This window comes from Carex rostrata, chromosome 11 (assembly GCF_964058835.1).
Source record: "Carex rostrata chromosome 11, lpCarRost1.2, whole genome shotgun sequence".
NCBI classification, from domain to species: Eukaryota; Viridiplantae; Streptophyta; class Magnoliopsida; order Poales; family Cyperaceae; genus Carex; species Carex rostrata.
In genome coordinates this window covers 962,106-983,733 of record NC_135928.1, presented here as the reverse complement: position 1 = coordinate 983,733, position 21,628 = coordinate 962,106, and the positions used below count along the sequence as shown (strand labels likewise).

At 33.5% G+C, this 21,628-nt stretch overlaps 1 protein-coding gene and 1 long non-coding RNA gene across 3 annotated transcripts; one reads left to right on the top strand and one right to left on the bottom strand.

Annotated features, from left to right (window-relative positions):
• The first annotated feature begins 3,865 nt into the window (after nucleotides 1-3,865).
• Nucleotides 3,866-9,603, top strand: LOC144561627 (proteasome subunit beta type-7-A-like). Of its 2 annotated transcripts, none has more exons than XR_013513900.1 (9): nucleotides 3,866-3,989; nucleotides 5,358-5,499; nucleotides 6,012-6,153; nucleotides 6,641-6,737; nucleotides 7,054-7,123; nucleotides 7,574-7,678; nucleotides 7,939-8,053; nucleotides 8,859-8,949; nucleotides 9,399-9,491. XR_013513900.1 is itself a non-coding variant. In XM_078310642.1 (9 exons), exons 2-9 carry the CDS (start codon nucleotides 5,359-5,361, stop codon nucleotides 9,473-9,475), a joined length of 822 nt encoding a protein of 273 aa, XP_078166768.1. In that variant the 5' UTR covers nucleotides 3,898-3,989; nucleotide 5,358; the 3' UTR covers nucleotides 9,476-9,603. The 2 variants fall into 2 exon arrangements, 1 of the variants encoding a protein (XP_078166768.1); XM_078310642.1 differs by having other exon boundaries at nucleotides 3,898-3,989; nucleotides 7,939-8,037; nucleotides 9,399-9,603.
• Nucleotides 9,604-15,145: 5,542 nt separating this feature from the next.
• LOC144561848 (uncharacterized) lies at nucleotides 15,146-16,207 on the bottom strand. The gene is made up of 3 exons (XR_013513930.1): nucleotides 16,086-16,207; nucleotides 15,929-15,991; nucleotides 15,146-15,495 (listed from the first exon to the last, which is right to left on the bottom strand). It is a non-coding gene; the product is annotated as an uncharacterized LOC144561848 (long non-coding RNA).
• Between the last annotated feature and the right edge of the window lie 5,421 nt (nucleotides 16,208-21,628).

Here is a 21,628-nt window from a genome sequence, read left to right as displayed (position 1 = left end):
AAGAGTGAACAACCACACGACAACAGGTACGGGTTTCCTGGATATTGTCAAATTGTTACTTACCATTTTGTGTGCATTTTATTTATTTAGTTTTGGAATTGTGCATGTTGAATCGAATGATCACTTTTGAATTGTTTAGAGATACAATAAAATTATTCATATCGATTATGAGACTTATAAGTAGGATGTGTTGAGCATGTCATTGTGTAGTGTTAAATAAAACAAACATGAATTGTAACGGATACGTTAAAGGAAAGGGGCCAACATGGGTTGAACTCATGTTGGAATGTATACATTGGGTCTAGGTTCGACTAGATCCCTCGTCAACGTGGCGTTGGTTGGATTTCCCGTCACGGGTCAAGACCTAGCGTAGGGTGGATTCCCCGTCTAGTGAGACAGCCAATATCTAGCGTAGGGTGGATTCCTCGTCTAGTGAGAAGTCTTCCGTTGTTGGATGGATTTCCCAGCGGAGTGACGGTCTTCCAGTGTTGGATGGATTTCCCACTGGATTGGCAAATAAATGGATTAACAGAAAACTTGAAAGATATTTAAAAAGGGGTGTGTGTGTGTGCGTGTGTGTGTTTAAAATATGCATTAGTCAGACTGCATGTGAGGATATGTTTTTAAATGTCATATTTGTGTGAATAAGTCAATTTTACAAAATCCGGGACTGGAACTAAATCCCGTACTGAGAGACTGTTCGATCTCTCACCCGTTTCCACTTATGTGGGTTCCAGGAAATGATGAAGCCAAGGGCAAGTACGAATAGAAGGAATATGGATCAACAGGACAACAAGGAGACGACTCAAGTATCTTTTTAATTTTAGTTTTAGTTATAGACTTTTTAATATTCTCTTTGAAAGTGGATATATTGACTGACATGGCACTTATCGATTTGTTTGCCATGTTTGTCTTGATCTCATGTTGAATTTATGTTATGTACTTGAACTACTTATGGTGTTAAAAGATTTCGTTTGACTTTTAAATATTGCATGAGTATTTATTATTGATAATGTATGTGATGTGCACACGCCTTACGTATCATTACGTGACGGGTTGTCTCGGGGTGTGACACATAGTAACCTATTTGTTTTTAATTGTATGTATAAACTTATGATAACAATGAGTATTTATTCATTATGAACTAATTGGTACTTTAATTAATTTTGGTAACAATAAGCATTTTTAATCTTGCTACTTAATTTAATCTTGATTATGAATTTATGATAACAATGAGTATTTATTGTTTTTAATTTAGCTAGCTAGTGATATTTTAATCTTGGTACTTTAATTATGAAATTTTTATGTTAACAAATTATGACACAAAAATTTCAGGAGCCCGTACGTTAATCCTTATTATTTAATTATATATTATTGAGTTGGTATTATATATGTATGTTATTAAATAATTATCTCATTATATATAATTGGCAAGTATAACTCCAAATTAACTTAATGACACAATACAACACAAGGAATATAGTTGAGAACATCGTCATCCGTTCAACAAGAAACGTAGTTGGTTTTGATCAAACTAATGCTGACGGCTCATCTACATCACGGATGGTAGAGATCATCACATCTACACCATCGGTTAATAGCTCAACCGATATTTGAGAGACACTCAATACTAACTGCTCGTGAAATTTAACCGATGGCAAAGGAGGGTATCAGGAGGGGGTCCATCAACGCCATCGGTTTTGTACCTAGAACAGACGGTAAAAAGTTCAAAGTAATTACAGCGCTATCACTCGTGATGTACACTATTTGTGCAGAAGTACATCCGATGGTAAATGGTCGATGAAAAAAATGTTTTTTTTGTAGTGTACCCATTGACACCCCTAAATTCAACCAACTTTGTAGTCAAGTACTTGACTCCATCGATATAAAAACTGCAAATTCCAGCCTAATAAATATAATTGAAGCCTAAAAAGTGCAAAAGCGAACTGGTATCTATGATATATATATCAGATGTGCGTTTTTATTTCTGCCTCAGTATCACACTAAAATTAATCAGTTTTAATTGACAATATGAATCAATTCCAATCAGCATTTCGGTCTCTCTTGGATTTAAAGACAACCCAACCAAGTAAAAGTTGCATTACATCAATCGAGTTTGTTAATTGTTTTACGCCAATTGTTTTTTTTCATTTTTTATGTAATTAATTTCGTCACTCCTAAACGAAGAACGTAATATTTTTGGTGTCGAGTTAGATTAATTTTGTGTATGGAATGTTTTGTATTCAGGCCTTTTATTGCTGGTGTTGGATCATTTTAATGCCCTTTGTCATCTTTTAAGTTTAAACACAGCATTTTCTTAGAGTAAAAGTAATTTTGACGCATCCGATTTATACTTTCTTTTATTTTAGATCAATGATTCTTTTTGTATATGATTTTTTTTATTAGAAGTCCATTGGCGTGTAAAATCTGACATATCATTAAACAGAAAAATTGTCTTACTAAAGATACAAATCAAGACAAAGAATAACAAAATAGATGTCAATGTAACAAACAATCATTAAATATCTTAAAAAATATTGTTTAATATAAAAAAAAGTAAGTAGATGTGTGCTCCATTGTTTGAATATGACGTGCTTCACAGTTTCAACAGTTTAATTTATAATTATTTTTTTGATAAATTACCAATCATTCAAATTGATTTTGTATTTATATGACAATATCTAAATCATAAAAAAAAAACATATTTATACTGGTAATTATAATTTGAAAAAATATATTGTAAAAAAAATAAAAATAAAAAAATATATGCTAGAATAACTGATACAATATAAAATAAAAATCAGTTTAAAAATAGAATAACAGGTAAATATATAGACGACAACCGCACCTGAGTTGTGAGAATGCCTTTGGAGCAGGACTGCAGGAAGCATTTTTATCAATTTTTCTTAAGGGAATGCAGAGAGAGAGAGAGAGAGCTACAAAAAGAAGGAAAGGGTATAGGTGTAAATGAGCCGAGTTACCTCCAACTCGAACTCGGCTTGTTTAATAAACGAGCGAGCCAACTCGAGTTGAGATGATAATAACGAGTTGTAGAGCCAACTCGAATTCAGCTCGTTATCAACTCGAGTTGGCTGACAACTCGTTTAACTAGTGATAATATTACAACACAAGTTCAAACTCAGCTCGTTATCAACTCGAGTTGGCTCACAACTCGTTTATAACTCGTTTAACCAGTGATAGTATTACAACACAAGTTCAAACATATTTTACACGAATCTCAAAGTACAAATAACAGTTTAGAGATTCGGGTTTGATTATTTTAGAATTTATTGTGACCAATACTATGTAACTTTATGTAACTCGAGTTATAAATGAGCGAGTTGGGGCCAACTCAAACTCAGTTCATTTATTAAACGAGTTGGCCAACTCGAGTTGTAAATGAACTGAGTTATAAATGAGCCGAGTTAAATGAGCTGTAAATGAGCAAGTTACGACTTTGAACTTTTTTGCCTAGCCCTAGGTCTGATGGAGTGCGCATCCTCTGAGATATCTGAAATTTTGCATGACCGACGTGTCCGGTTCTTATTCGGGGCCGATGTGGGGGATCAGTATTATGTGTGCTTTGAGATTAGCGCAGAACATATTTAAACGGTTAGGATTTTCCACAAAGTCACGCAAAGTTTCAGATATCTCAGAGGATACGAATTCGGTCCGATGCCCATCTTCACGGAAAAGTATCCTCCACCGTAAAAGATTCCCTTCATTTTTTGAGATTCGGGCTAGCGCAGGGGCAGTAAGTCCAGAAGAAATATGAAATATCCAACAACTATACTAATCTCATCCAACGGCCCATAAGTCCAGCTCGTTCGGCCTGGTTTAGCGCACTATTATTTGTCAAGTACCCGGTCCCGGTATCACCGGCTGTAGTCTAGTCCCTCTCCCAAGCAAGCAAAGAGCTCTCTTCTCTCTTTACTCTTCGATCCGAGAAACTCCTCTCCTCTCCTCTCCTCTCCTCTCCTATTTGTCAGGTATGGCAATAGCTCTGCAATGTTCTCCTATTTTCTCTTAATTTATCAATGATCTCGTTTTTTTAGGGTTTTGTGACTTGTTCTGGGAAAAAATGGATATTTACATTTGATCGTGCTTCAGTAATGGTTGAACAGTTAGTATTCTTAGGTTTCTGGTTTATGCTCTTTTGGTACCTGCGTGCACAGTTACTATGGTATGGATTTACTTCTGTTGTTTTGGATATGATGCTATGTCAGGTCCCTGATCTGACTTGCTCAATCAACAATCATTTTAAGAAATAACTCAATTAATTTTTAGAAAATGAGAAAACTGGATAAAATGGCGAAAGCCAAGAACACCGAGACAGAATCACAGAAACACAAATCATTGGAAGATGAGCTTACACAGAATCTCGCCCTTTTATAGTGAATATACCTGTCTAGATACATTTGAACCTAACAGTAAATTTAGCACCAGTATTTGTCTAATTAGCTAACTAATTTCCAAATAATCTTCTTTTGGTTCTGACTTCTGAGAGAGAGTAGCTTCTGAAGCTGCTGGCCCACTTGTCATCTTCTTTTAAGTCTTTAATTGCCCTGGCCCCATTTGTAAGTCACTTGGTCAGCTTCTTCATTAAACCCAACCGCCCTGACCGTGAGTGCTGCCGATCTTCCCCAACTCCTTCCTTCTTCTTCACCAATAACATCGACCAAGTAAAAATCAATTTCATTTCCTTCTAACTCGATTTGGGAACATGACACGCTAGTGATCAGTTTTCTGATACTGGCAATTGAACTGTGATCTTTTGTAACTCCTTTAAGTTTCAATATATTGAAACGGGCTTAGGCCTTTTTGTCAAAAATAAAATAAAATAATGTTTGAACAGCAGAAAACACTGAAAGGAAAGAAAATAATAAAATATTTTAACCGAATGATGAGGTGCAAACGTGATTGCATAAGTATCTGCAGGAATACGAGATTCAAGCAATTTGATCTATTATTGATTTTCGATCCTAAGACAATTCTGTTGGACTATGTTTTTGCCTAAATGTGCTTGTTTAGACCTCTTAAGTCTTTATTACTCAGTTTTGCAGTATGCACACTTGAATTATCTTTTGTTGACAAAGGGATTAAGATGTTTTACTTCTTTCCTGATTATCCTTTTATGCACATAAATGTGAATGATGTGAACATCACGAGAGCATAGTAACATACTAAACTCTCTAGATGCACATGATATCTTAGTAATTATTAGCTAGTTAAAGTGCTGTTGCCTGAGAGTCCAGGTCTGTTTTGTAACATAATCTTTTATATAATCAATATTATGTGGATACAATGTCTAACCTTTGATAGCTGTCTTTCCCTTCTCTGTTATTTTTTTCTTGTAGAATGGTGAAGATGACAGACTTACCAACAAAAGGTGGCTTCAGCTTTGATCTCTGCAGGAGGAATGAGATGCTGCTAAAGAATGGAGTACAGATGCCCCCTTTTAGAAAGACTGGTACAACCATCGTCGGTCTGGTTTTTCAGGTTTGCCTTTGTTTGATCTAGCATCTTCATTGTATTTTAACAAAAATCAAGGATTTAAAGCACAGCATTGTTAGGTCCTAGTTTGGATGAAGTAATAGTATGAACTGATAACTTTATTCCATTGTGCTACTTTTGACTGACTCATTCTTACTTCATAATAATGAAGAATAACATGAGGTTCAATGTGTGTTATCGAGGTTTAATTGAGACATGTATTCACAATTTGGAGTGACTTGATGCTGAATTGGGTTAAATCATGGACTAGTTAGACACTTGAGGGGATACTCAAGCTTGATCGAGGTATAATTGCACAATTTGACAGTAAACTGACTTATATTTAGTCAAAATGAGTGGTTTTTGCTTTGTAAAGGGTTAACTGGGGTCCCCTTTTTGCACATTTGAGGGCTTTTTTCATTTTGCTCGGAAATAAGATTGCCAGTTTCATGTTATAACATATATCCAAATACTAACTGTTTGACACAACTCCTTACTATGTGATATGATACTATTAGGATGGAGTGGTACTAGGCGCAGATACGAGGGCAACAGAGGGACCGATTGTGGCAGATAAAAATTGTGAAAAGATACATTTCATGTCACCTAACATTTACTGTTGCGGTGCTGGCACTGCTGCTGATACCGAGGCAGTTACTGGTTCGTGCAAATCAACTCATTTATTCCCACACTACCAACCACCCTCTTTTCTTTCTTTTTGTTTTTCTTTTGGCTTTTAGAGTTGCATACTTCCAATACTTCACAGATTTTACTAGAGTGTCTGGGTTCTATGAGGTACACAGAATGTGCAGCATCCAGTTATGTTAATTTGTTAGTTTTTGTTTTGTTTTATTTTCCATTCACATCTGGTAGTAGTATTTTGTACCTCATGGTTATACCTTTTAAACTGAGAAAACAGCAAAGGAAGCTTTGCCCTAGTTTACCTAAAAGAGTCCATCATTTGCCTTAGTAGAGCATGTATAAACTCGTGGAAGAAAAGGCTCCTGGCTGGTTGAAGCAACCATTATCAACCAGTACTGACCTTTAATCTGGTACTGCGATGCGTACTTTAAATTTTTTAGACAAAATTGTATATATATTATATCAGTATAAATTTATTATTCATTATCTTTTTTTCCCTCTCTAGACATGGTCAGCTCACAGTTGCAGCTTCACCGATATGCCACTGGCCGTGAATCAAGAGTCGTCACTGCTCTTACTCTCCTCAAATCACATCTGTTCAAGTACTCCTTTTGTTCTTTCATTTGTACTTTTCCTATATCTCGTCCGTCATTGATATTTAATTAGTGGGCCATTGAGCTCCAATGTCCAGGCATGTGCTGGTATGAATTTGTTGTCTAGTTATTATTGGGATGACTTCTCATTTTTTTTATTCATTTTCTAGTTAAGCTTTTGGCCGGATTATGTCTTTATCCAATACTTGTCATAACAACTAATTTGGCATTAAAAACTAGTAATAAAAGAATTATTATGCAAAAGGACCTCTATTTGAGAACCAATGTAGTATATGTAAATAAATATTTAGAACTTCAATTGCAGCTACCAAGGTCATGTCAGCGCCGCTCTGGTTCTTGGTGGGGTTGATGTTACAGGACCTCATCTCCATACAGTTAAGTATTGTAATTAAAAACATAATATCTTTGCACTTGTACCCTTCCAAAATATGATGTGCCTTGCATAAAATGACATCTATTGTTGAGAACCACATCTAGCATAGTGGCTGAGCTATTGTCCCCTATATGGAAAGTCACAGGTCCAAAAACTCAATGCTTGCGCTGGAGGTGAGTTCAAGGGCTTTGACCCCCATCTCATGCTACAAAAAAATACGCCAATTGTTGTCATCTAACCACCAAATGATGGAATTACCGTCTTTTGTGTATTCCCTTTACAATATGCTTTAAAAGAAATTAAAGTAGTAACTCCTTGGATTTCTTTTAAAAGGAAAGGCAGTTGGAGTATATTTCCTGTGCAAATAATGAAGTTATAGTAAGAATCCGGAGGCAAGTTTAAATGAATCTCTCTCATATTTGCTAGCTATAATGGTTGTTGTTGAATTTAGGTTTATCCACATGGATCAACTGACACTCTTCCTTTTGCAACCATGGGTTCGGGCTCTTTGGCTGCTATGTCTGTGTTTGAGTCCAAGTACAAAGAAGGCTTAACTGTAAGCTCGCCTTCTCTATAATAATTTTTTTTTACATAGAACTGCAAGTCCTGCTTGTTCCCTTTGTATTATCCTTTTGGGTTATTTTCTTCAAATATGGATTTTGATTAGGGCTTACTTTCACATATGCCTGGGATATGCAAGCAAGCAACAAACAGGCCAATGAAATAGCTGGAATGTACTGGACATTGACTGGTGCAAACTAGTAAATTGTTGAATTAACATTACTTGTTATGTACCTTTCTGGTCCTTTGTTTCAGAGAGAAGAGGGCATAGAACTAGTTGCCGAGGCAATATGTGCTGGTATCTTCAATGACTTGGGCAGTGGAAGCAATGTTGATGTTTGTGTTATTACCAAGGTACACAAAGATATATGTATGTTATCATATGATTACATTTTTTATTAGTTTTTATCAAAAAAAGAAAGCTATTTATTGTTAAATCTTTTATTGCAAGCATGCCGTATAATTATGTGTATAAATAGCACTTAACATTTCTGATCATTTTCAATTCAATTTACAAATAGCGCTTCATCTTAAACTTAGTTTAAGGAGAATGTGATAGGCTGGTCACCTGGCTTGAGATACCAGGGCAGGCTGAGTATAATTATCCACCCAGCATGAGAAATCAGATTTTGGCAGTATGCACAAATCATTTCAAGGAATAACATATATCTTTAGTTGAGAATGTAATTTAACAACTTTTATCAACAATTCTTATTACACTGCTTTAAATAGACTGAAAATTCAAATACTTAAATTTCAATGAAACAAAAAGTCGATTAAAATAGAGTAGGCAAGGCAAGGGGACCCAACCCAGGCCAGCCTGAAGTTCACCATGAAAGAGAAATGCCTTGGTCAGGTTGAATGAGCTGGCCTTGTGAAAAAGGATGAGATTACACTTCAGTTTTTAGCACCAATTTTCAAGTAAATTAGTAATGCAAAGACAAAATATATTACAACTCCTAAGAAAAATAAATTTTAGGATTTTATTTTGAGTTTAACTGTTAGGTCATCATTTGTGGATAACGTACAGTGATAGCATGTGAGCAAGAACCCCAATATGAAAAATATTGGGTGCTGCTTTCAAGTGTTGGAAAATATCAAATTTTCAACAAGACATTTTATGAAGTGTGGATCTAATATGTTGTGATCTAATTAAACATTTATTTTGCAAGCAGGGTAAAACAGAGTACTTGAGGAACTATCAATTGCCAAATCCCAGGACCTACATTAGCTCCAAGGGTTACACCTTTGTCAAGGGCCAGACTGGTAGGACTTCTACATTATCTTTCATAATTTGTGTGCAAGAGAATAAAGTGCTTGTAGCCAGAGATGTTTTGTTGTACTGCTTGCATTCTATTTTAGTTCAAGTGTTAACATCATGATTTTGAGGGATGATATTACTCTGTTGAGAAATCTGAGTTTCTCTTAAGCAGGTTTTGTTACTAAAGTCAAAATTGGCTTAAGGGTAAGCTTGCTTTTTTGCTATTGAGGGTTAATGGATGCAATAGGCTTAACTGGGTCTCATAATTCAACATTTGGGTAGTTGCACTGTCAATGTTAACTTCATAGAGCTTTAATTTTCTGTGTAAATACGTTTGGGAGATCTGTGCCTATTCTGGTACTTAATGTACTGACTACGTGCAATTTTCTGTTAGTACATGAAGATTTATTTAGTTGTGAAGTTTGTCCTGAACTTACATTGGGTGGTTTTGCAGAGGTACTTTCTACCAAGATAACACAAATTCAGCAGAAGGTTGAGACTGTAGAAAGTGGAGATGCCATGGAAGAGTGATGAAAATTCTTTCAATGCTTGTGTTGTTATTTGTTTACATCAAGTTTGAATTAGAGATTCTTATTCCTAGTTATCAGATATGTACATTTTGTCTTGCTTGTTATTATGATACTTCTACTTTGTGCCTTCTAAGTTAACATGTACTGGGTTTTGCGCGAGGTAGAATAATTATTTTTAGTTCTGTTGTATTCAAAGTTCTTTTTTATCAAATTTAAAATAAAGCACCAGAGATGTTGTACTGCATGAGTAGACAAATATAAGCACCAAACGACAATTTAAACATGCAAATCCAGTCGCGGGTTAAATATAGTTATCGGTGCATAAATCGGGCTAATAGGTGGCAAACATTATCACTCAAATGGATGTCAGCTCAAGGCCTCTAAGTTATTGTTTCAGCATATTCAATAATAAGAATAAGACTTGAGTGTTATGGATAGCATAAGACTATCTGTGCTACGGCTTTAAAAATATATCAAATAAGTTTCAAATTCTGATCTAAGTAGTTTAGTAAATTAGTTATATAATAAATTTGTAAAATATTAGCTTTTACTATTTTTAATTTTTTTTTACTATTTTTTATGATTTATGAAAATGGCAAAAAATAACTTAAAAAAATTTATCAATATTTTAAAAATATGCTGAAACTACATTTCATAAATCATAAAAAATAGTAATTTTTTTTCAAATATAATAGTGTCAAAATGTATATAAAATAATGTAATTAAATTCCTCATATAACAATTCTAAATAATTATATCTCCACTGAATGCGCGCGCCTTGCGAATGCTGAAATATCAAACAAATGTTTCTATTGCTCCTATTTCACAAATTTTATTTTCATGGCCGAGAGTCGAGACGACTTCGTGTGCGAAGGATTTTAGCCGATCGAAGTTGCGATGTTGGTGTGTACTTTATCTGTTTTTCCATCTATAATTGGTATTATGGTATATTTATTACCTGTTTACGTGCAAAAAAGTTGTTTACTCAAAATTAGCTTTAAATTTAGTAAATTTAAAATGACAAATTAAGAAGACAAAATGGTTCCTCTCTGGTGGTTAGATTCTTGTCTTAAGCATATGATAATTGTGCGAGTTTTAATTGTCGAACACCAATAATTTGTTTGAAGACTTGAACCAATAATTTCCCAACTCCATGAAATTTGGTGGGAAAAAATTAAGTCAGACAAAATTACTTTTCCCCACTATCAATGGATTGCTCTATTACCTCTGTATTGGTGTCATTAAATTTAAACGGGTCAGATCGATTCACTGCCTATCTTATGCGAGAAAATAACAAACAAGGACAACAGCTCGCTCTCAAGCTCATATATAATTATACTTAGTTTCTTTTTCTTTTTCTTTTTCTTTGTGAAACTAACCTTAGGCCCGATATCTATAATTGTTATAATTAAGAAATATTACTTGTTACACCTTAAACAACTTTGTCTTCTTCATCAAATAGACTTAAAAGCAACTAAGTATAATTATAAAACTAAGGAGAAAATTATAATGTAACATACTTGTACAATTATTTTATTTGGTTTTAAATTTAATTATATGTTAATTTTGAGACTTTAATTACAAAATTATGTAATTTTTAATTACAAAATTGATACTGATAATAAGTTTAAAAAAAAACATCCAATTTTCATGAATATTTTTTTCAAATTAGATTTTCCATCATATAACTGAACATTCATTTCAGCATGTTTCCACAATTATTTTCAGGCAACTCATGGACATAGGTTCCCATATATTAGCTTGTGGATTCCAGTACTCAAAATGTCCTAATCCACACAATCCCGTAAAAAACAAACATGCTCTTAGATACCTTCAATATTTTAATTTTCTTCGTAAGAGGCGACTAATGCTTGTAAAATGATCCTAAAAAGAAAAAAAAAATATAATCCATTTTTACTTCACATGCTATTATTAAAAAAAAAAAAAACCTAGATACACAAATTAAGAAATATATACCTTCTCCTCAGGTGAATCCCTCTTCTCGGTTCCAAGAGAGCTAGATTCTGAAAAGCTCTGAGACTAGAGCAGGAAATACAATTACCACAAAGAAAGATATTTCGCATTCAAAGATTATACAAGGTATTATATTATATATATCTATACCTTGATATCAGACATCTTAGCTTGTGCTCTTTTATTTTGTGCTAGCCAAGACCTTCTTTGTTTTTTTGTGGTACTTGGAAGCTTAGACAACCCGTAATTTTTGAAAGTACTTTCATAAAAAATATTTTATGAAATAAAATAAATCAAAAGACCACTAATTTATCAGAATTTCAGAATTACCCGCAATTTCACATTGCGGATCTCAAGAATAGAGCTACCATTTTACGTTGTGGACTTCAAAAATGAAGCCGCAACGTGAAATTACAACCCTGGTAATTTTGAAATTATGAGAAATCAATGATCTTTTGGTTTATATTTTTTTATGAGAGTATTTTTAAAAACTTCGGCTTAGATAACAATAGATTTGAAGAAGAATTCAATTAAGTGAGGTATATTAATAGGGGTGAAAACGAAGTGGATAATATCTGATCCATATTGAAAAAAAATAGATATTGATATCCATATATAATATCCGTGTGAATATGGATACAAATATGGTTATAAGTTTTAATTATCTGTATTCGAATAGTAGATATATATCATATAATTTAATATATATTATGAATTTTTTTAATCATTTTCACCATTATAATTTAGGTAAATGTTATGAATTTAAGTATTTTTTTTTATCAAATATTCGGTTCGATCTGTATTTATATCCATATTTATTTAATATCCGAGCTGTATCCATATTTAAAAAATAAAAGAGTTAATTTCTTATTTATCCTTCAACTTGTCTTGACTTTCTTATTTGTCCTTCTACAGTTCAATATATTGTATATGTCCTCCAACTCTTCGGCGTATTTCTTATTTCTCCTTGTAACAGTAATAAAAAATTTATCCTAATCAAATGATATAAAAGACCATAATTTATATTTGGTTTAAAAGAAATGAACGAAAATGCCCTAACACGGTTCTTTATTTTTTCTGAGAGATGAGCAATTTCTCCTCTATTGAAGGTTTAGAAACCTGCCACCAAAACTGAGTCCAAACCAGAATCTGAAATCTGTTGAACCTTGTTGATGTTTTCCGTTTCGCGACACAGAGTTAATTTGAGAGGAGAAATGTAGTTCAAAGCTTGGGAAGAGTAAAAAAAGCGCTAGCTCAACATCTCCATGAGGAGACTTAATTTCACCTTAATATTTCATTCTATCAAATCTGGATTGCAAAGTTTCTTTAAAAATTTAATATCTGGTATGGAATCGTCAAAATCTTTTTTTTTTTCTTGAATTCTTGCTCTTGATATTATTCTAGCAACTAACGGGAAGACAAAAGAATGGGTTAAGAACCAATCTGGTTTATAACTGGAAGACGTGAGAGATGGAGAAAGAAGGACAGAGGAGAGTTTAAGAACCAATCTGTTTTTTTTTTTTTTTTTTTTGAGAAACAACGAGAGTCACGCCTTTATTTATGTTAACCTCAATTAGTTATATGGATTGAGTTTTTGAGTGGTAGAGAATCCGGAAAAGAAAAATAAAATGAAAAACTGACAATAAAGAATTATTAAAAGACTAGCACAAAAGAAGACAATGAAGATAAGAAAAAGTGAGAATAATAGAAACGAAAATTATAATCCGAGGCCTCAATTGTCAATCGCCATTTCATTGTGGTTTCTTCTAATTATTAATGGCACAGCATGATCTCAATTCTGAACGCGCAAGTCAAAAGTACGTACCATGTTGTGTTATTGCTCCATCGAAACACAAACTGCAAATTCCTGCTTAATAAATTTTCGCGGGGAATTTTATGTATACCCTTCAAAAACTTTAAAATTATGTATTTTCTTTTCTAAAATTCATTTTGATACTTATAACGAACACATAAACGTATATCTAAACGTTATTGTGTTTGCGTCACAAGTAGAAAAATGAACCATTTGTCACCGAAAACTGACCAATTTGAATAAATTGAGTAAATTTCTGAGTTTTTGAGATTTGGAAGGGTAAATATGATATTATGAATTTTAGAGAAGAAATACGTAATTTCAAGATATGCTTATTGTTGAAGAATTATTACTAAAATTTTCAATTCTTGTAACTATATGAGTATGTTTATTTATTTACAGCTGAATACTTTTACATACACTCATTGTCTAATATCACGTAACAATTAATTTGTAACTTTTTTTGAAATTAATACAAATTGTCTACGGACTTTCAACCAAAAATAAAATCAAATAAAATAAAACTTTCAATTCAAAGAACATACAACAAGACTATAGTTAGCAAAACAAATATAAAAGGTAAATAACCCAACAGTTTAAAAAAGTTGACACAACTTCAGAGAACATATGCTAATGCTAGCGTCAGGTTTCTCCTGCTTGAATGATCCTTTATTTTGACTTAAAAAGAAAAATCAGATTTGAACACACAAAAGAAACTACGAAGCAGCTTCTTGCAAAGAAATTTATAGTTGTTGTTGGTGCTTGATAGTTGATGCCTTGATGGGGATGGAATGACTCTGATCTGGCATGAGACCTCCCCGGCGTACTGTATCCTTTATTTCGCTGTGTTACAAGTTACAACAAATTTTAAGGCCCGGATCATATGGGCTTTCAAAATCATTACATTGTTTAGTTTTAAGTTCTTATTACATTCTCCATAACAAATTTATGCAATGGAAAACTTTAGGGATGTTGAGATGTTTATATTCTCAGTCTGTATTGAAGTTCAATTTTCATTCTCCATAATTAAGTTTCAGGTTCTAAAACAAGAACGGACACATTAATCTGATACCAATCAACCAAGCTGATCAGAGAAAAAAAAAAGTAATATTTATACGATAGTAATCTATGATAATCTATCCTTGTATAGAGCTGTCCGTATTAAAGTTCAATTTTTCAACAGTTATTTATTTACCTACTGAATCAGGGGCCACATTATCCTCAAATTGAGAGCCTACTGATGAAACACCTTCATGTTAAATGTATCAAGATCTCTCAGTCATCTCCTCCTGTGCTGCAACCTCTTTGTAGTTCTGAATATCAGGAATTCCTTAGTGTATCCCTTGTAAGGCTTAGTCCTGTAATGGCCTTTATGCGTATTTATTTGAGGCATGAGGATCCAAAATCGATTTAGTTCATACCGTCATATATAGATATACCTTCCAAAATTTTAGGCTACATTAATTTCACTCATTTTCTTACTTTTTTTTTAGCATGAGATGAGGATCAAAATCCTGCAACTCACCTCCAATACAGGCACTGGATTTCAAACCTGTAATATTCTACACATAGAGCAATACCTTCGCTGTTAGACTAGACGTGATTCTCCACATTTCATTGTAAATGTTGCTTTTCATATATTCTCTATTTTGTAGAAAGTTGGATATATAAAAAAGAAAATAACTTGCAAATTCAAAAATGAGGCACTAGATATATAGGCAATAATATCTCTCAAGTGATATTCTTTATTGCAGTTTTGAGAGGCAAATTATGGACTTAGATGAATCTGGTAATTTCAATTTTAGCTTTTAACCCAGAAGTATTTTTCAACTTATTTTGAATGAAGGTATAATTAAATTTCTGAGAGATCAGAGTACAGTACTAAAAAACACAATAAAACTAAAAATAAAAAGTGCATGCACACTTTATGTACAAACAAGAGAAATTTCCAAAATACTGTAGGTCGCTTTCCTATACCTAAAATCCATTTCCAAAAACCAAAATCAAACAAATCTACATTGTATGTCCACTGGATGCACCTTGGCCTTGCGAATGCTAAAATATCAATCAAATGTATCCACTGCCCTTTGACATTCATCGTCAATTCGTCATGCAGCGCCAGTTTGATTTTCTTTGTCGAGACGACCTCTCACACGAAGGATATAAGCCAAAGCTTTTGTGTTGATGCTCTTTTCTCTATCTATTTTCTCATCCATGATTGGTATATCTATAACCTGTTTAAGAGTAACCAGTTGCTTACTCAATATTTGCTTTATTATTAACCAAATTTTGCAGGAAAGAAGGACAAAATGGTTCCTCTCCCGTGGTTAGGTTTTGTTCTTATCCAATTGTTAAGTTTATGATAATTGTGCGAGTTTCAATTATTGAAGCAATGATTTGTTTGAAGATTTTCTACCGAAAGCAAAGAGAGAATTATACTCTTGGTTTGAATTTTAGAATTTTTGTGTACTTGTGCCAGAAAAGTTCATAAAGATACCTTTAATATTTTAATTTCTTTGTAAGAGGCGACTAATGGGGGTGGGGGGGAATAATCCCTCCATCAAAATGGTAATTTTACTTAAAATTAAGAAGAAATATAAAACATTGTCTCATTTTTTATGTTACTAAAGCAAACTCAGAGATGCACAAATTAAGAAAAATATATACCTTCTCCTCAAGCGAATCCCTCCTCTTGGTTCCAAGAAAGCTAGATTCTGAAAAGACCTGAGACTAGAGCAGGAAATACAGTTACCAGTTAGCACAATGAAAGATATCTAGCAAGGAAAGATTATACAAGATATTATATATATATATATATCTATACCTTGGTATCAGACATCGTAGCTTGTGCTCTTTATTTTGCGCAAGTCAATGCCTCCTTTGTTCTTCTGGTATGAGGAAGCTTATTCTGTAAGTACAAGGTTATGGTCTCAGAAATATATAACAATAGATTTGAAGAATTGAGGTATAAATAACATTTGCATTGTGGTTTCCTAATTAATGGGAGACTTTGATTAATCGTACCATCACAGAAGTCAATTCTTAACGCTTAAGTCAAGTAATTTAATTGTACACTCGTATCAAAAGAAAATCAATTACGATACATCAGTAAAGACCAGAAATATATGTGTATCTCGCGCATCTCATCTAGACATTAAATCAGAAAAAAAAAGTACCTTTTCTTTTCCATAAAACAAACAAATTGCAAGAGATATATAGCATGTTCTTTTGGCATTTCTGGGATGTTTACTTCTGAAATTTATGTCCTAATTCAACCAACATTTTAGTCAAAGTACTTGGCCATGTTGTGTTGTTGCTCCATCGAAATACAAACTGCAAATTGCAGCCGAATAAATCTAATTGAAGCCAAAACAGTGCAAAAACGAACTAGTATCTATAATATACATATCAGATGTGTGTTTTTCTTTCTGCCTCTGCATCACACTGAAAAACTCAGTCGATAAAATTTATTTTTTAAGAAAAAATAAAAAACATATTGTTGAAGGATTATTACTGAAACTTCTCAATTCAAAGAACATACAAAAAGACTATGACAAAACAAATATAAACGGTAATTAACAGTTTAAAGAAGTTGGCACAGAAGTTCAAAAAGAAAATTCTAGCGTCAGATTTCTCCTGCTTTACTGGCCCTTTTTATTGACTTGACTTAAAACGAGAAACAGATTTAACACACAAAAGAGAGGAAACCACAAGGCAGCTTCTTGCTAAAGGAACAGCAGCACGCTTTGCGGATCATTCTCTTCACACCAATCCAGGGTTGACAAAAAAAACTTGTAGCTCATGGTTCATTCGAGAATAGCTCAGAATTTTTTTATTATATATAACCTCGATCTATTCTGGCTCAGCTTGTCATTAACGAGTTCAAGGTTGACTCAGCTCGGCTCGTTGTCAATTCTTTCACTATTTCTCTTTGTGCTTATTATGAAAACAATAAGTTCGTTACAACTTACAAGAAGAAGATGAAGTTTCTTTTCAACTCGTGGTCTATGGATGACTTACAACATCAAATCGATAAAAATCTTAAATCTGTGTGCAACTCATAGCAGAAGCTGACTCAGGCTTGTTCTGGCACGACCCGAGTTCAAACTTTGCATTGCTTGACTCAGATCGGTGACAGCTATGCCTTTCTTTAGCATCTCATTGTATTTCCATTCCATTACAAAAAAGGTATTTTGTATGGCTAAAGATGTATTCTCTGATTTTATGAATGAGGCTATGACCTCACTTTTGTCAAAAAAAAAAAATGTTGGTGAAATAGCACATTAAACATAAACGATAAAATGTTAGTATGATTTTTTTATTAATATCTCCTAGAATACAAAACATGAATATCAGACACTTTGTGCCCTCCAACAAATTATATTATTCGCATAAATCCCTAAATATTTGATATCTTGGATAGTGTAGACACCCCAAATTGCATAATCTTGACAATAAAAAAAACATGTGCTTGCACCAAATGCAAGTTGAAAAACCCAAGACAAATGAAGAATGTTATCTCGATAAGTATGCTCTGCAATCAAATTTCTTTCGATAAGTATCATTTTTATTGCCTAGTCTCGAACTGAAGATGTGCACTATAGGTTGAACAAAATTCAGCATGAGAATATTATGAAAGATACTTCAAATATAATGATGATTATTACTGACGGTTTCCTATCCATGGTTTTAAGATAAATTCTAGTACTATGTACCACCTCGCAAAATTAAGATAAAATCTAAAAAATATATATAGAGTGAGAAAAAAAAACATATCTCAAAAAAATATTATCTCGCAAAATTAAGATAAGATCTCAAATTATGACATGAATTAGTTATTTTGGTTTAAATTATGAATTGCATCATTCAAGCCTGAACATACGTTCGGTACACCAAAATACCAGTTCTAAGCAAGTACCACATTGTCTATTATGATAGGAACAAGTATTCAACCCTCGCTTTGATAAACTATAAATATCTAAACATGTAGTATGCTATATATTTTTTTAATCTGAGATAAATATTAGCTTATGTCTTTGCATTTAGATGAAGTATAACTGCGAATAAGAATCTTATAAAAGATTTATTTCTTATATCCTCTTTTAAAAGTTAAGCTAAGGATAAGGATTAGTCAATTAATTTGGTTTTAATAGTCTTAACAAGCTGCATTTAGTAAAACATTTTGGATGAAACCACTATGCATATTAACACTGTGATCGGAACCACAACTTTCTCGTTAAATGAGAAATAGAATTGACGTATTTCAAAATTTGCAGATCGGAAAACTCTGAGCGACGAGAAACGATTTCTTTCGACGCGAATTGGAGGGAGATTTTTCGCCAAAAATTTTCCCGTGAAAAACCAAGAGATTCGGCGGGAGTTCATTTGTCAAAATTTTGGCGGTATTTTATTTCCAGCCATACCCTTCCTCTTCCTCTTTATATTCTGCTTCCAATCCATGATCTCTGCAACTCTACAAAGCAAAGAAGAGAAGTTCCAGCGAGCCCTAGTATCTCTTCGCTTTGTGGAAATCAGATTGATTAGCGATACCAAAAGTTGAAGCCACTGGCAAGGGCGATTCATTGAAGAAAATTTCAGTGTAAGCTCCTCAATTTTGGATACCTTCTTTTTTGTGGTTGTGTTTTTTTTGGTAAAATTGAAGGATTGGAGAATAAAGAGCACAAAGTTTGAATTTCTCTTGTAATTTAAGATAATAAATTTGTTTACTTGCTAAATTAGATGACAAATTGTTGTGTGGTTGTAGAGCGGACAGTATAAACAACAATCCTTATGTGAAGTTGATTCATGAAACAATGGCTTTTGCATGATACTGGTACGCGGACTGGTACGGAGGCGTGGTACCAACCGCCCTGACAAGGGAGCCAACAGTACATACAAGAGTAATAGCGAGGGACAAAAGAGGCAAAAGGGTCAAAAATCACCCACTGGCGATGTAACATGCAAGACCGGCATGGGGGTTATGATGCTAGTAAAGATGAAGAATTACCACCCTGCTGGTACGCATACTCACTGATACAGCAAAGAGAATATCAGGGACGTTATTGCAAAAAAATTGTTTTTTCCTGTTTTCAGCTTCTTCTTTGTTTTTTCTTTTCTCTCGGGCGATTGGACCCTTTTATTTCTTACTTCACTTTTCTGTTATGACTCAGATGTTTGTGCTGTTACCATTTTGTGTTTAATTTTGTTACAAAACTTTTGTAAGTTTACCATTATTAATGGAATTAAGTAAGGGCTTGACCCATACTTTTTCTCAAAAAAAATAATGGTTGAGGACTGGCTTCTTAAGAAGGCAGACCATCAAGTACGGTACCGTACCAGTGACGTGTCATCAATACATGATCATTATTTCAACAAAGAAACACAGCAAGGATAAAAGTGTCATTTTTATTTAATTGAAATCATTTCCTTCTATTATATAGACTTTTCAATCACAAACTAGATTTGAATTCAATTCCTTTTTACTTTTATTCCGATCAACAAATTTCAATTGGAAATCATTTCTATTGAATACCATTGAATTGAAATCAATTGAACTCCATCAAAGTGGTGGTTCCGATCACACTGTAATTGTCACGCATCCAAAATTTTAAGCAATCATTTGTTGAAAATAAAATATCATATCGTCAACATGTTTATTTTTCACCCTCATCTTTTTATGATCAAATGATAATTAATTATTGCTTCATGTATAAAACTAACATCGGTTTGCATCATCATGCCATGCTTCTCTTTTAGCATATATAGCAAAAATTAGTAAGTCACGAATGCATTTTTCAAGAAGATAATATATAATCAGATCTTATCAATATTACTAACCATGTTTTATTAAATATGTGCAAACCCTTAATATTCATGCTTAGCTTCGCAAGACATTACTATTTATATCAAGCGTATATTTTTCTTCTCCACAAAGAAACCTTTTTAATATATAAAGAATAACCTTTTGTGTCATTTTATTCTAGATTTAATACATATACCTTCTGATGCTATGAAAATCCAGAAAAAATACATCTAATATGCTTCATAAGTTGTGAGCATGATTACACTACAAAGCCTAAGAAAAAAATTCAGAAAAGTTCACCAAATAAAGTTAGTAGCAAGATGACAAGTTATGATTATAAAATGTATAGTCAAATCACTTGTGCAAGTGGCAAAACCAGCCAAGGAGCAACTTGAAACTCCTTTTCAGCTGGATTCTAGCTACAATTTCAGCTTAATATTTGACTATTTCACATGATGTTGCCTTTAAATATTAAATTAATTAATTTTTTCTTAAAAAGGTGATATATATACTGATTCATATGGGTGAAAAATCATGCCATCCCAAAAGAAAAATTATTTCAAAAGAGTTAGCATTCCGATTCTGGTAAAACATAAGTGATCACCTAAAGTATAAAAAAATAATATGGTATTATCTATTTGCCTAGCTAGAAGTTGGTAAGTGTCATACCCCGAGACAACCCGCCACGTAATGATACGTAAGGCGTGTGCACATCACATACATTATCAATAATAAATACTCATGCAATATGTAAAAGTCAAACGAAGTCTTTTAACATCACAAGTAGTTCAAACACACAACATAAATTCAACATGAGATCAAGACAAACATGCCAAACAAACCGATAATTGCCATGTCAGTCAATGTATCCACTTCTAAAGAGAGAATTTAAAGTTTAACTAAAGAAATTAAAAAGATACTTGAGCAGTCAGCTCGTTACCTTCCTGATCCACATCCCTCCTATTCGTGCTCCTAGCCGGCTTCATCATTTCCTGGAACCCACATAAGTGGAAACGGGTGAGAGATCGAACAGTCTCTCAGTACGGGATTTAGTTCCAGTCCCGGAATTTGTCAAATTTACTTATTATTACAAATAGGATATAATTATTATATCCTCACATGTCATGCAATATTTAAAACACACACACACACACACACACACACACTTCTTTAATTATCTTTCAAGTTTTCCATTAATCCATTTATTTGCCAATCCAGTGGGAAATCCATCTAACACTGGAAGACCGTCACTCCGCTCGGAAATCCATCCAACAACGGAAGACTTCTCACTAGACGGGGAATCCACCCTACGCTAGATATTGGCTGTCTCACTAGACGGGGAATCCACCCTACGCTAGGTCTTGACCCGTGACGGGAAATCCATCCAACGCCACGTTGACGAGGGGTCTAGTCGAACCTAGACCCAATGTATACATTCCAACATGCATTCAACACATGTTGGCCCCTTTCCTTTAACATATCCGTTACTTTTTACGTTTGTCATTTAACACTACACGATATCATGCTCAACACACCCTACTTACAAGTCTTATGATCGATATGAA

Coding starts and splice junctions, on each gene's coding strand:
- LOC144561627 (XM_078310642.1), top strand. CDS start 5,359: ATGGTGAAGATGACAGACTTACCAACAAAAGGTGGCTTCAGCTTTGAT. Junction 6,738..7,053: donor CTCAAATCACATCTGTTCAA/GTACTCCTTTTG, acceptor CTTCAATTGCAG/CTACCAAGGTCATGTCAGCG. Junction 7,124..7,573: donor CAGGACCTCATCTCCATACA/GTTAAGTATTGT, acceptor TGTTGAATTTAG/GTTTATCCACATGGATCAAC.